This window comes from Astyanax mexicanus, chromosome 1 (genome assembly GCF_023375975.1).
Source record: "Astyanax mexicanus isolate ESR-SI-001 chromosome 1, AstMex3_surface, whole genome shotgun sequence".
NCBI classification, from domain to species: Eukaryota; Metazoa; Chordata; class Actinopteri; order Characiformes; family Acestrorhamphidae; genus Astyanax; species Astyanax mexicanus.
In genome coordinates, this window is record NC_064408.1 from 120,095,034 (window position 1) to 120,110,673 (window position 15,640).

Consider the following 15,640-nt stretch of genomic DNA (forward strand, 5'->3'; position numbering starts at 1 on the left):
AAACTGACCTCAGAGCAGTAGCCTAGAAACTTGCTGTGCTGTGGAAAGAACTTGAGCAGCACAAACATCCTGCCGGCTTTTCCCTTCAGGAAATGAAAATTTCCTGGTTGGGCTTTGTCTTGTTCTCTGCCTTTGCTGCACAAAAGTGAACCCAAGCCCAGGTGTGGGACTGGACGTTAGTGTAGCAAATCACATTAGTGAGACAAAAGAACCAATATACAACTAAATAAAATAAATCAATATTGTGGCATAATTAACAATACATTCCTCAAACAGAAGCCAAAACTGGTCTAGTGCCTCTACTGGCTGTATTGTGTGTGTGTGTGTGTGCGTACATACATACATACATACATTACATAAATACACACACACACATATACATATACACAGGACTTTTTTGAAAAATAAAAGCATTTAATTCCTAATAAATATCATAATTATGACAAACGTCTACATTCAGAAATGTTACTTTGCCAAATGCTCCCCAGCATGGGCTGCACAACATAATTATTCCGCTCCCTAATGTTCAATATCAAAAATGCAAAAAAATGACAAAGATTTGTATTTAAAAAAATATATATATATATAAAATGCCCATGGCAAAAAAAAACCTAAAAAACTATACACACTCTTCATTTTATTTTTACGTTTATTGTTTTATTTACATGGACTGTGTTCAAAAGGGTGAAAAAACAGCATATATTTATACAGGGTTCATATACTTTTTAACCAAAAAAATTCTATGACTTTTTCATGCCTATTTGTTTTTCCAAAACTTATGCAGGCCTGCCCTAGTGAAAAAAAGTACATTAAAATATACTAAGCATTATTATGCTATAGTGCACTAAAGTGTTCTTGTAGCCACTTTATTATTAATCAGTATATTTAAAAAGTGATAAATTAATTGTATAAAAATAGTACAAAAGTCTTACTTAAATTGTGCCAAGTGTATTTAACTGTACTAAAATGGAACTATTTTAAATATACTTATGTAACCTTTAAACATTTAAACTACTTCCTGTATGTAACCCTATATTTTAAATATGCTTACAGGAAAATTATAATACATTTAATGAGTATTACAACTTTATCACTATTTATTATACACAAGGTATATTAGAAATGTACTAAGAATGAATGTTAAATATATTTGATCTATATTTACATTAGAGTAAAATATGCTTCTTGTTCATGTCTTTTGTAAGTAACACACTTCTAGGATACTTCATTGGGTATAAAATATATTTTAATATACTGTAACAATTTTTAGTGTATTACAAATTTACTTTAAATTATATAAATGTAGTAATTTAATTGACTTTATAAAAAGTTACATTATGCACTGGACTTTAAGTGAACTACTGTAACAGCTGTTTTTAAGTATTTTAGAAGTATTTTGAATATCATTAAACTAAAAAAAGTATTTAATAGTAGTCTATTTTTTTAAAATACACGACATTGTACTTTTTAAAAAGTATGATCCAAGTTAACTTTCAAACATTTGATGAAAACATAATATTAATGTACTTTTTATATATTTTAAATGAGTACATAAATACATATATAGAGAACCTTTCCAGGTTTTTCATGACTGTATCATGCCAGTGTATGTCTCTCTAAATTCACAACAAAAAAGTTAAAATTACACAGGCTTATCATAAAAAAAGTGTTTTTGTTAAAAAAAAAAGTCTAAATATATCAGTTAACATTAGGACATGAATGCTTTTGACCATCATACAAGTATCAAAACATATTATAAACAAACATTAATATAAAGCATTTTACTTTAAAAGAAAGACAATTGATGGAATTACATATACAGGAATGTATGCTGTGTAAAAAGTGTTAATTAGTGCATTCTTTAACCACTAATGAGACAATTTCAGTGTTTAAACTGGAACTATTGAAGCTTCCCATGGATTATTTCAGCATCATGCATTTTGGACTTCCCTTGTCGTGACTCTCTCTGTACGCGGCTCTGGTTGCAGTCATCATATTTTGCATCATATTTTGCAATCATATTTTTCTCCTCTAAACTATCTTTCCATCTCCAGTCTCCCAACAGATCCAACAGTTAGCTTTATCTGTGTAATTAAACATTTTTATTTCCCCTAGAAATAAACTTTAATAAACTTTATTCAGTTATACTAGAGCATCTTAAAAATTACAATATTATTTATTTCAATAATTCATCAGTTCAAAAAGTGAAAACACAGAGGGATCTATTTTAAGCGTTATAAAAACTCAAAAATCAGTGTCTCCGAAAATTTGAATATTATGTAAGTCCAACTGCTACTTTTAGCAGTGTGGGCAGTGTGCCAAATCCTGCTGGAAAATGAAATCCGCATCTCTATAAAAGTTGTCAGTAGCAGAGGTTCAGCATGAAGTGCTGTAAGATTTTGTGGGAAAACAAAACTGCACTGACTTTAGACTTGATAATAAAACACAGTGGATCAACACCAGCAGATGACAGACATGTCTCTCCAAATCATCACTGATTGGTGGAAACTTCACACTAGACCTCGAGCACTTCATGCTTCCCTCTGCTGACAAAGTTTATGGAGACGCTGTTTTCATTTTCCAGCAGGCCTTGGCACACTGCCCACACTGCCAAAAGTACCAATTGTCTTATATAATATTATATTTTTCTAATAATCATCAACAATGAAAAAAATAAATGTTTAAAATAGATCACTCTGTGTGTAACACATCTATATACTATATGAGTTTCCCCAACTGGAACTGAATTACTGATATAAAGTAACCTTTTCAATGATATTCTAATTTTTTGAGATGCTCTAGTATTGTAAGGAGGCTTGGCTACACTCAGGAATGAAGGTAATTGACAGGCAGCTTTGGCTGAAACAGAGTTGTAGTCGAGCTGTCAATCAACAATTAAATAGTTAATCACACTAAGTCTGATATAGTTTGCATAAAATGGCTATCTAATTGTGATCTAATCTATCTGATGTTGGTGTAGCACATTACCTTTATCATCTGGTCCAAATAGTGTTTAAAACATCATTAAATGTTATAAACGGAGTACAGAGAGCTGAGCTCCTGGACTGTATTATGCTGTAATTTGACAGCAATGTAAATAGTTTAGTAATAATGACATACATAACCTGTATTTTTACTGTTAGGATATTAATTCCACTTACTAAACAACCTGGAAATTCAGTGGGAGAATCTTCTTTGCTGCTGATCCTTTAGGCTGCACTGTAAACTCAATGACGGCAGTCTGAGACACTTGGACACAATCCCAATTCACCAATTCATTAGGGGTGTCCCAATTCTTTTTAGGCTGGAGGGGTAGGGCTTATTAGCTGTTCATATGGAAAATTTTCAGATGCACACTTCAAACCGAGGAGTATGAGAATCTACTCTATTAACTCTATATTACCATAGTTTAATGTGTAGTTTCAATGTTTTATGGCCGAATTCTTCATAACAAGCATAAAAAAGACAGCTAGTAATAAAACTGAATAAACATAGATTTACATTCAACATCAGTTTAGGATAAATATATAATTTTACTATGTATAAATAAATGTGCAACACAGTGTTTACAATAAACAAAGTGATTTCAGTGTAATGACCACATTCAATATTTCAAATAGTTTTAAATAAGGAACGTCAGAGACATTAAAGGAGAACTCTGATGTGAAATGGACTTTTGTTGTAGTAAAACATGATAAAAAGTACTTAACACACCTACGTTCTCCCACAGCTTTCTGAGACACTTTTTATCAGTTTCTCCAAACACCCTTCAGACTGGGTGATACAAGGCATAATTTACCCTGATAAATCGCTTTTTCCACCGTTATCCAGCTTAAAGTAGCTCCACACCTCCTTACTAGAATCCAGAGAGCCCTGACATTTAAAACAAGACATTAACTAACTGCTATGCCATGTGGAGTCTATGTATGTATACGTCGGTCATTATCAGTACAGTAATGGCGGCACTCGGAGCTGAAGCTCGCAATATAGGATGTAAAAAGAGGTTTTTAATAAGCTTCTTGTGCACTTTTTAAGTTATTAATTCCTCGTTTTAAATGTCAGGGCTCTCCGGATTCTAGCAAAGAGGTGTGGAGCTACTTTGAGCTGGATAACGGTGGAAAAAGCGGTGGATTTATCGGGGCAAATTATGCCCCATATCACCCAGTCTGAAGGGTATTTTTGGACAAACTGTTAAAATTTCTGGATTTCGGAAAGTGGTAGAACGGAGGTGAGCTATTCATCAAAGATAAGTACTTTTTTATCATGTTTTACTACAACAAACTCCATTTGACACCAGAGTTCTCCTTTAAGAAGACTTCAATAGTTTAAAGCTCAAAGTGAACCTGAACTCTTAACTGAGCCTTCTAAGCTTGTTAACTTGTATACTTGGTCCTATTCAGCATGCTTCATCATATCACATCATAACTGTACACACATTTAAACTAAAGGCAGTCTAAATTCTTGTTTTTCAGATAAATGTAACGACATGCATTTTGCTGTCTTTTGATTATTTGATCCCTTCTAATAAAATAACCATATTTTAACCATTTTTTATATATAACCCTTTTCTCCCTTTTGTGAGTAATCAGTTACTTTCTTTATGACTGTTCAATTAAAGGGATTAATGCAGGCTGGGCAAAGCAATTTTAACCAATAGCATTGGTTTTACCACCAATTAGCATCTTTATCTCCTAAAATTGAGAATAAATGCTGAGTTTTCTCAGAGATTGTGCCCAAAACTATGCTACATTTACACACGTACAGAAAATTATATGGATGTTATAACCTGTTATGATGTGTTATGGTGAAATGCATGCTTACACTTCACTAACTTCACTCTAGAAACAATAGAAGACAAAAAAGAACTGGTGTTGTGTTGAAATTTGACTATCCTTGGTGTGCAGGTGCATCATGCAGCAGAATGCGCACAACAGATTATATGCTTGTGATTCTGGTAGATTAATTAAAGAGCAGTACGGGTACAACAGATTACAGTGCTGGTGATTCTGTATCTACTGTAACTGTACATTAATCCATTATTATAAATAGTAATAAAGGTGCGATGCACCTGCATTGAAAGGGAGTCAGATTCTGGCAGGGAGGCAGAATTCGGTACAACACCTGGAAAGGCAACTTGGTTGGGCTGACAACAAAACATTGCATTACATTACAAACCAATCAGTGTCAAGTAGGGCTTGAACTAACGATTATTTTGACAATCGTTCATCTGTTTTTTTTTTTTAAATCGATTGTTAAATCAGACAAAAATGAAAAAAGGAAAGAACATACATCTTTTTTATCTTAATAGTTACTGATCTTAAATGCACATAAGACGAAATTAAATAAAAATAAATAAATGGATATAAATGTTGCTACATTTAAGGTGGAACGGAAAATGTGCCAATTGCGAATTGAGTAAAATGAGATGCATCTTATTTAACTACTCTAGCAGCTCTTTTAACACTGAGTGAGAGAAATAAAAAATAGAACTTGAGCTTGAATAAACTAAGGCAGCTCGACCTTTAAGGTGGAATTTAAGGTGGAAATGAGGGTAACTTATTTAAATGTAATTTAAATCGTTAAGTTGTTGTAGCCCTTAGGTCAAGTACTGGGAGACTTCGCCTAAATGGGTGATGACGACACTGTAGTGTAAAATCAAAACTAACTCCACTAAAACTTTCCAGTCTAAAACAGAACATGAACTTTGATTCAGACTCTGGTTTGGATGTTGTTGTCTGCAAACAGCCTATGAAATAATGGGTTTGAATACCAATGAACAACTGAACAAACATGGGCACATATACAGCTCTCTTTTTTTCCCCAGAGCTGTATATATATAATGGAAGCCTACAATATTTTCACTTTAACAAACAGTACAAAAATATTTAGTGCAGGAAATTGAATAAATAACAATTTACAAAAAATATAAAGAACTGCCTAAACAAGGAGCTATATAGATAGATCTTCACTTCAGCTATGCTGAAGGTCTTGTCTCCTCTGAAATCACTTTTTCATGCGAGTCCTGGAAGACATTTTCATCAAAAAGTCATTTAAAACATTAAAATGTAATGTGAATCTTTAAAGAATTGATTGACAAATGTTTTGCCTTACCTAAAAAGAACTATCACTAACACTATCGCCAACAATATTCCCTCAATCACTGCAACTGCGATCAATCCACTGCGGCTTGAGCAGGGTTCTGTGACTGCTTTAGAAACAAGCAAACAAAGAAACAAACAGATTAGCAAGATTTTAACTCCACATTATTCCCAGTTCTAAAGATTGTACAGTTTCTTTACAATGCAAAAAAGGAAAAAAAATGGTCAGTCCAACAAAAAATGAGGTTAACATTGAGGTAAAAAATTGCAAAATCCTATATACAGTACCATTTTTTTTTTTTATTCATGTTTTAAAAATGTTTGGCAACACTTTACATTAAGTGTTGACTAACTAACTAACATGAATTAATGCATTAGTTACCATGAACAAGACATAAGTTAATATATTAACACAGCTTAGGTAATGTTAACTAAACACAGAACTACAGCATTAATTATTGTTACTTTCACATTACAAGTGAAACAATTGTTAAGATGAGCAAAAAATCATATACTTTACTATCATATACTTTACTAATGTACTGCAGTCATGCGTACGGTAACTGTTAAATATTTATTAACTAACATTATATACATACCAACTGTATATATATATATATATATATATATATTTATATATATATATATATATATATATATATATATATATATATATATATATATATATATATATATATATATACACACACACACACACACACACATACATACACACACATACACACACATACACATATATGTATACATATGTATGTACGTAAGTGCAGAGGGATACCGTGGGTCCCCAGTCTGGGGGAAACGTGCAGCGCCGGTCTGTCCCAGCTGGCCCATGTTGGACCGGCATAAAGTCCCTACCTCAGCCTTCACTCATGCGATAGGTTGATGTTAAGAGAAAGGCTTAGGCAACACGAACCTAAGACACTAAAGTTAAGCTACTAAAGCCACTATTAAGGCCGTTACTGTTTCTTTAAGTTTGTTTTATATAAAAGTACATTTTGTGTTGATTCACTCCCTGTGACTGTGTCTTTGTGTTTCCGCACTACCGGGTCACGGTGGCCACGCCCACAGTCACAATATTTGTACATTTGTGCACTGTACAATGGACGATATTAAACGAGTATTAAAATAATTGAGGTTGTGTCAATTTATTGAACTTACATGTAGAAATTGTAAATATAAACCACGATTAACCAATAATGCCTTTGTTAAGCATTATTAACATCTGTTAAACATTATTAAGCACTTATGCAGACAGCTGTGTTCAGTAAAATAAATATACCTGTGTAAAGTGATGTAAAGTGAAATTAAAATAATTCTAATCCATGTAGAGATGTATTTACAATAGAAGTAAAAATGTAAAATATATAATATTTTATTAGTTAACGGAAATTAATACATAAAATTAAAAACTGGCTCCTACTGCATAAGTGTTATCACAGCTAAATATATTTAGAACTAATATTCAATTAATACATATTTAACAAATACTGTAAGCATAGCTGCAGCACATAATTTATTTTTATAAGAAAAGCTTTACTTCTAACATTAGTTCAACTGTTAATAATGTATTACCCCATGTGCTGTTGAGGGTAATTAATGCCTTAATTCATGCTAGTTAGTCAACACTTAATGTAAAGTGTTACCAAATGTTCTGCAATGTTGATTAATACTTAAGCCATCCTAACTCTGAAGAAAAACATATGGAATAATTTAAATACACAAAAAAAGTGTTTAAACTACAAAATGCTTTATATTTTACATTCTTTGCACATCTCTTCTCCAATTTATTTTTCCTTATTATGTAAAACTATATACAGTTGCAAGAAAAAGTATGTAAATCCTTTGGGATTATACTTGGATTTCTGCATAAATTGTTCATTAAATGTGTTCTGATCTTCATCTACGTCCCAACAATAGACAAACACGGTCTGATTAAACTAAAACCACACACTAAAATATATATGTTTGCATGGTTTTATTGAACACAACATATTAACATTCACAGTGAGGGTGGTAAAAGTATGTGAACCTTTGGATTTAAAAACTGATTGATCCTCCTTTTGGCAGCAAAAACCTCAACAAAACATTTCCTGTGGTTGAAGATCAGACCTGCAGAACAGTCAGGAGGAACAGGGCAGGGCCGCTTTAACAAACACATGCAATCTTATCACATCCTGGCAGCAATAAGCTCTTAGGAATCACTAAAAAGTCATAAGCCTAGGAATTCACATCATTTCCACCCCTCAATGTGAATGTTAACATGTGTTCAATAAAACCATGAAAACATATATATATATATTTTTTTGTGGTATTAGTTTAAGCAGACTGTGTTTGTCTATTGTTGTGACGTAGATGAAGATCAGAACAAATTTAATGACCAATTTATGCAGAAATCCAAGTAATGTATATGTATAAATAATTTATATGTATAAATAAGTAAGAGCCAGTTTACAACCACAATCCCAATGAAGTTGGAACGTTGAGTAAAACATAAATAAATGACATCAAAGACAAGATATTTAAAGTTAAAACCGATACACCTTCTTGTTTTTTGCAAATATGCACTAATTTTGGCATTTGATGCTGCAACATGTTACAAAAAAGTTGGGACAGGGGCAAAAAAAGACTGGAATATATAAGGAATGCTCAAAACACACCTGTATGGAACATTTCCCACAAGAACAGGTTAATTGGAAACAGGTGAGTGCCATAAAATGGGAATAAAGGGAGCATCCCTCTGGAAAATCAATCAGATCCACAGCCAGTACAACCATATGGAATGTGGGAATGTATGAAAGAAGAGAGTCGTCACTGGTGTACTAGGTAACAGATATTAGACAGATAAACCAAGGAAAACTAAAGCTCTGAGTGCTGAACAAAACTACAGAGGCTTCACCAGAAGATGCGAAACACTAATTAGCATAGCCAGTACAACTGTGTGAAATTTTCTGAAGAAGAAAGTCGTTACTGGTGTACTAGATAACAGATGTTAAACAGAGAAAAACAAATGCAAAAGAGCAGTTGAGTTCTGTAAAAAAAAAAAACCTAAAACAACTGTTAGAGACACCAGGAACAACATCTAGGGGGCAGGAGAGAAGGTTTCACAATCTACTTTTCACAGAAGACTTCATGAACAAAAAGTACAGAGGCTTCAGCAGAAGATGCAAAACACTAATTAGTAAGGTGAGTAGGAAGGCCAGGCTGGAATTTGCCAATAAGTACAGATTGGCTGATCTTATAACTCTTTGGCTAGCACTGCTGGAGCAGCATTAGCATTAGCCGCTAATCGTGCTAAGCCAATGCTAATGCTCCAGCTTTAGTCTCCAGCTGGAGAAATTCAGGAAATCTAAGCTTACTGTAAATAAACCAAAGCGCTTTACTCACCCAAATAAACGGTTTTTAGAAGAGAAATCTGTGTAGGTTAACATCCAGAGCTTATTTGCCTTTAAAAGAAAGTATTTTTTTTATTACAGTTTTGTTTATTTAGCTTAGCTTTACTTAACATTGTTAGCTACCCTCCCACCACCACCCAACAGAGAGCTACGGAATTAGAATTTGCATAAATGCGTCTTATAATCTGATGCACCTTATAGTGCGAAAAATTCTTCGATAACTTCGATATGAACAGTATGAAAGCCACCGCCTGTGATATATGTCACTATGCAGTGATGTAGCCATGCTACTGAAGTTTATTATTTTATGCCGGTCAGCTCCACTTGTTTAAAAACTAAAAGTTAGTTAGAAGTATTTCTATGTTAGACAGCTGTCAGACTGTGTAAATGTGTCCAAAATCCAGCGTCTGTCATTGTATGGGATTGGGTAAGCTCTGGCACAGGAAGTGGAGCCACATTTCAGAACACCACCAGTTCTTTTTATAAAACCCAGTTATTACTCACTTAAATGCAGCCACAAGAGGCGGTGACAGCCTGGCATCGATGTCGTCACCCTGGGCTGAGTGACAGCATTACTAAACAATATAAAAGTAGTTATTAGCCTGTCTGGCTGTAAACAGACCTCCTCTCTCTGTTTTTTTTAACATGGGGATTTTTAGAGGATCCCACCCTTTCTGTTCCCGCCAAAAACCTGTCACCATGTGTGCAGCTCCCACCTCAGTAATCCAGTTGAAAATGTGAAACTCATATATTATATAGATGTATTAAACACACAGAGTGATCTATTTTAAGCGTTTATATCTTTTTTTGTTGATTGATTATGGCTTACAGCCAATGAAAACCAGAATCATTACACAACATTTCTAACTCCTGCTTTTTTTTCTCTTTTACATGTATGGAGATGCCCTGTTCCTGATGTTCCCAGCCTGGCTCTCCACTGCCCGCTGTGTTGTTCTCCGGCTCTGCAACCCTGCACTGATTACCATTAACACACTCAGTATCTGTTTCTGTATTAGCCATAGCTCTATAGTTTGTGCCCATCACATTTTTACATTCATAATTTAGTACCTGTTACATTAGCTAAAGTTCACATTAATTCTCTGTACTGTTTTGTTCTGTTATTCATTTGTTGCTTGTTATTTGATTGTACTGAGCGGGTCAACCCGAGTAGGATGGGTTCCTCGGACTGAGTCTTGGTTCCTTCCAAGGTTTCTTCCTCTTAAAGGGAGTTTTTCCTTGCCACTGTGTCACCATAAAATTGGCATCTCTGTGGTGCTGCTCATAAGAGGCGTGGACCTGTTTTTCTCTGTAAAGCGGCTTTGTGACAACCTTTGTTGTAAAAAGCGCTATATAAATAAAAGAAAAGAAAATAAACCCAAAAATCAGTGTCTCAGAAAATTAAAATATTATATAAGACCAATTGGTACTTTTAGCAGTTCCAAGCTGAAACCCACTGCTGACCAAACAAACATCTTCATGATCCCCAGGGAAATGTTCTGTGGACTGAAGTGACAAAGTATCCCATTGCATCTGGACTAATGAGATAAACATGATCCTTTTTCATTGTGATGGAAAGGTTAAAGATCAGGCTACGTTCACATTACAAGCCACATTGCTCAAATCAGATTTTTTTGCTCAGATCAGATTTTTCCATCTCGTCGGTTCACATTCACTGTAAATGTAAGTGATGTAAGTGTATCTGTGTGTAATGTGAACGAATCTGCCTCACATGGGCACACTGATACCTGTATAAACGTCTCCTTCTTCACAAACAACAAAAGACCTGACATTAGAGAGACGAGAGACTCGTAGCTTTATAAAGGGAAATGGATGATTTGGCAGCTCATATGTGGAGCATCTTTAGCTGGAGTGGAGAAACAGTAAACAGCTGGTCTGAAGTTCATGCTCAGGTCGAGGAGGAGATAAAAGGCCAGGCAATTTGCTTTTGCTGTTGCTTTTGGACCTTGACTTTGGCTTTCAGCCATATCAGACAAAAATGTTAGCATTCCACTATTTTAGGCAAAACATTTTGTGGACTTTAGCATTTAGCCAGAAGCAACAGCATAGCAACCACTCTTCACACACTTCAGACAGAAACAGCTTAGTTCACAAAGTACAGAGACTAAAGCCTGTTGACTGATTTACGTACCTTTGCTATCATAACGACAAGAAAAGTACACTTTGCGCGGCTCAAAATGCACAAAAGGCAAGTACTAATTCTATTCTTAATTAATCATGGGTGTGTTTTGGGCGTAACGTCAAATAAACTAATCAGCGTGTCACTTAACGCCTTTAATGCCCTTCAAGAGTCAGGTGAGCTCTGACTTTGGAGGATTGCTATTTTAATGGCGCAGCTACCTGTACGTGTCCAACACTTCTTAGCAGAGGAAACTGACCTGTTTGTTCAATATATATGTCTCATTTTTGTTTTTGGTTGACAATATAATTACTACAGGGGTGAGCATTATCAGCCTGTATCCTGCTGCTAATCTTGGCTAGCACTGCTGGAGCAGCATTAGCATGAAACGTTTTAACTTTCAACGTTATTGTCGCACTTTTCCAACTTAATGATTGTTCACAAACTTTTCCTTTCTGGTTTACCTTGAACTTGTATGTCCTTTATTGTTAAATGTTCGTCATTACTTGTAAGTAAGCTTTGGATAAAAGTATCCACTAAATGGAATGCACTGTAAAATAAAGGGATTGGCCTCTTTTAAAGGTGACTGTATAATAGAATGTCATTATTTGAACCCATCAGTAGACCTATAGAACAAAGAGAGCATTGTTCTCAGAACAGTACCTGTGTTTATCTGCACTGTGCTGCTTCCCTGGCTGCTGTCGACGACGCAGGTGTAATTATTGTCCAGGGTATTTACCAGGTGGATCCTGCTGCCGTCTGATGAAAGATGAGACGTTTGGTTCGTCACTTTGTTGCCATTCACCCACCACGAAAACACTGGGCTGTCCCACATAGGCCCCTCAGGTATTATGCTGCACTGCATGGAAACGGAGGCCTTTGGAGGGTTCGCTGTTTATGTAACACAAAGAGAGTACACTGTTATTAAAGAGAGTGCTTCAGTGTTTTTCTACTGCATCTATACTAAGAATGCAAAATAATGCATTTTTCTGTATATACAAAGCCTCAAAACAGAAATTTAGAGATATTATATCTTTAGACATTCTGAGCCCAAGATATTTAATGTTTATAAATGTTATACACTGCCTGGCGAGTGTATTTAGAGATATTATATCTTTAGACATTATGAGCCCAAGATATTTAATGTTTATAATGTTATACACTGCCTGTTTTTTTTTTTTGGCCAGGTTGTGCATAACATACATTAATTCCTGCATTTTAGACCTGCAGAACATTACAATAAAAGTTACACTAGGGCATTACTGTGCTATTAATGAGGTAAATAACAACAACAAAAGCATTTTAACCAATCCATGCACACTATTTCAGCAATCAATATGCGAGCAGTTAATCTTGAACCATTCAGCTTTATGTAGGGTGTGTCGGTGTGTCTTTGCTATCAAAACAACGGGAAAAGTACACCTTGCACAGCTGGAAAAGCACAAAAGACATGCACTAATTCTCTTAATTAATCATGGGTTTGGTTAATTTTGGGTGTAACGTGAAATAAACCAATCAGTGTGTCACTTGTTCATCATTTGCTTTATGAGCCAGGTGCACTCACACACTCGTCTGAATTGTGGTTGCAACAAAAAAAAAACTTTTTTTTTTTTTTTTTAAGAATTATAGTTTTGTTAACTTAATTCAGCTTAGCTTAGCTTTACTGGTCTCACTAACCCAGCAGTGAGATCTGCTGAATTAGAAGGAAAACATGGTGACACCCCGGTTCCTTATTAGTGTCACATAACACGTCTTATAATCTGGTACACGTTATATTGCAAAGAATACGGTAAATGCAGCCAAAAGGTGGAGACAGCAGGGCATTGGCGGTGCCACCCTGGGCTGAGACACAGCGTTCCCAAACAATATAAAAGTAGTTTATTACCCAGTCTGGCTGACTGTACTTCCTCTCTCCGTTTCCTCTCCCTACCTCTGTCTCTTCCCGCCAAAAACAGTCACTGTTTGTGCCGCTCCCTTCTGTTACCACCCAGAGTCTGACACATTTCAATTTTTTTCTTTTAAATATACAGTGTGTAGATTATTTTAGGCACATTATGAACAATATTTGTCAATACCCTTTCACTTGGATAAAGATACTTAAATTTATTATTGAGAAGCACACTATTTTTAATGAACAAAAATATTTAGTCATTTATGATTTGCCATAAACCGCAAAGTAAAAAGTATAGAGCCCCTATAAACGTACACACACAAATAAAACACAATTTTACAGATTTTTACACTTAAAAACCTTTCCCTACATTCACAATTATTTTTCTGCCATTTGTCTTTACATACATCTCTGAAAAAATATAAGAGACCCCTTATAAATGGTGAGTTTCTCCGATTTTACCAACTTGAAAACCTCTGGAATATAATCAAGAGAAAGATGGACGATCACAAGCCATCAAACCAAACTGAACTGCTTGAATTTTTGCACCAGGAGTGTAAAGCATAAAGTTATCCAAAAGCAGTGTGTAAGACTGGTGGAGGAGAACATGGGTTATTCCACCAAATATTGATTTCTGAACTCTTAAAACTTTAAGAATATGAACGTATTTTCTTTGCATTATTTGAGGTCTGAAAGCTGTGCATCTTTTTTGTTATTTCAGCCATTTCTCATTTTCTGTAAATAAATGCTCTAAATGACAATATTTTCATTTGGAATTTGGGAGAAATGTTGTCTGTAGTTTATAGAATTAAATAGCAATGTTCATTTTACTCAAACATAAACCTATAAATAGCAAAATCAGAGAAACTAATTCAGAACCTGAAGTGGTCTTTTACAGCTCTATTTTAAATATTATATCAAATAAAACATCATATTTTAGCGACTCTTAATATACCTCAGTTTTGGCCCATATTTTAAATATATCCTAAATATATATATAAAGCTTGATTGCAGTTGTTGCCACCAAGAGTGACACAATCAAGATAGATTAAAACGTAAACACTTTTTCCTCACTTTTTTTGCCTTTACTAAATAAATACATCATTTTAAAGATGTGCTTTTTATATTTATAGGGCTGAACGATTAATTGCATTTGCGATTATCTCGCGATATTTTAAAATGAGATTCTCTAACCGCACAGGCTGCGATTTGACTGGTCACGTGACTTGGGAGCGAGCCGAGCCGAGGACGAGCGGAGCAAACCCGAGCAGGAGGCAGGGAGGTGGAGAAGTGAATTCAACACAGCGCACTTTAGGGCGTTTTCACACCAGCACTGTTTGGTCTGGTTAAATCGAACTCTGGTCCGTTTGTAACTTTAGTGCAGATCGATTGAGCAGGTGTAAAAACAGTAATCGCACTCGGGTGCGGATCAAAAGAACCGGACCGAGACCAGCTAGAGGAGGTGGATAACGTTAATTACCACAGCTGTGAACAAACACTGTCTCCATGCTCGCGCCGTCTGCGCTGTATTCACCGCTCACAGCCGCGTGACTCTGTTTATTATGTATAAATCTGCGCTGCATGCAGAAACACAAAATCTTCTCGCTGTATTTACTTTTTTCGTATATTTATATTTAACGTACTCCCGTGTCAGACAGCTCTGACCAATCAGAGGACACAGGCTGCTCGCGTGGTTTATTGATGCGCATTTTGGTGCGTTTACATTTATGCCTGTGTGAAACCAGACCGAACAGAGCGAGAAAACGCTCCAAGTAAACAAACTCATCAACTGATTCAGACCAGAGAAACCAACTACAGGTGTGAAAACGCCCAAAAAAAAAAAACATCACAAAGCCTCGTATGGTATTTGCAAGGCTAAAATGCCAACGACCACTGCTGCATCTTCAAATACAGAAAATAACGAGTTGGTTAAAGCAGATTCTTATATATTTATTTTTCTATTTAAAAAAAAAAAACAAATGGTGAAAAGGAAAAGCATAGATTTGTTTGCTTTATTGTTATCTGTGCTTTAGATAAATCTGACATTGTTTATTATTAAACAAATTGATTTATTGCTTCTGTTTGTTGAAAAATACTTGAG

At 35.0% G+C, this 15,640-nt stretch overlaps 1 protein-coding gene across 3 annotated transcripts in view; it reads right to left on the reverse strand.

The window, feature by feature from the left end:
* Positions 1-631: 631 nt before the first annotated feature.
* Positions 632-15,640, reverse strand: part of LOC111197455 (uncharacterized) — a 35,386-nt gene continuing 20,377 nt past the window's right edge. Inside the window, exons 4-6 of one of the 3 annotated variants that reach the window (XM_049467719.1) lie at positions 12,312-12,539; positions 6,112-6,199; positions 632-6,022 (exon numbers count right to left, since the gene is read on the reverse strand). In XM_049467719.1, the coding sequence (XP_049323676.1) occupies positions 6,004-6,022; positions 6,112-6,199; positions 12,312-12,539 (335 nt within the window). In that variant the 3' untranslated portion in view covers positions 632-6,003. Of the gene's footprint in view, positions 6,023-6,111; positions 6,209-12,311; positions 12,540-15,640 lie in introns of all 3 variants that reach the window. The other 2 variants (XM_049467716.1, XM_022686852.2) reach the window with 2 other exon arrangements.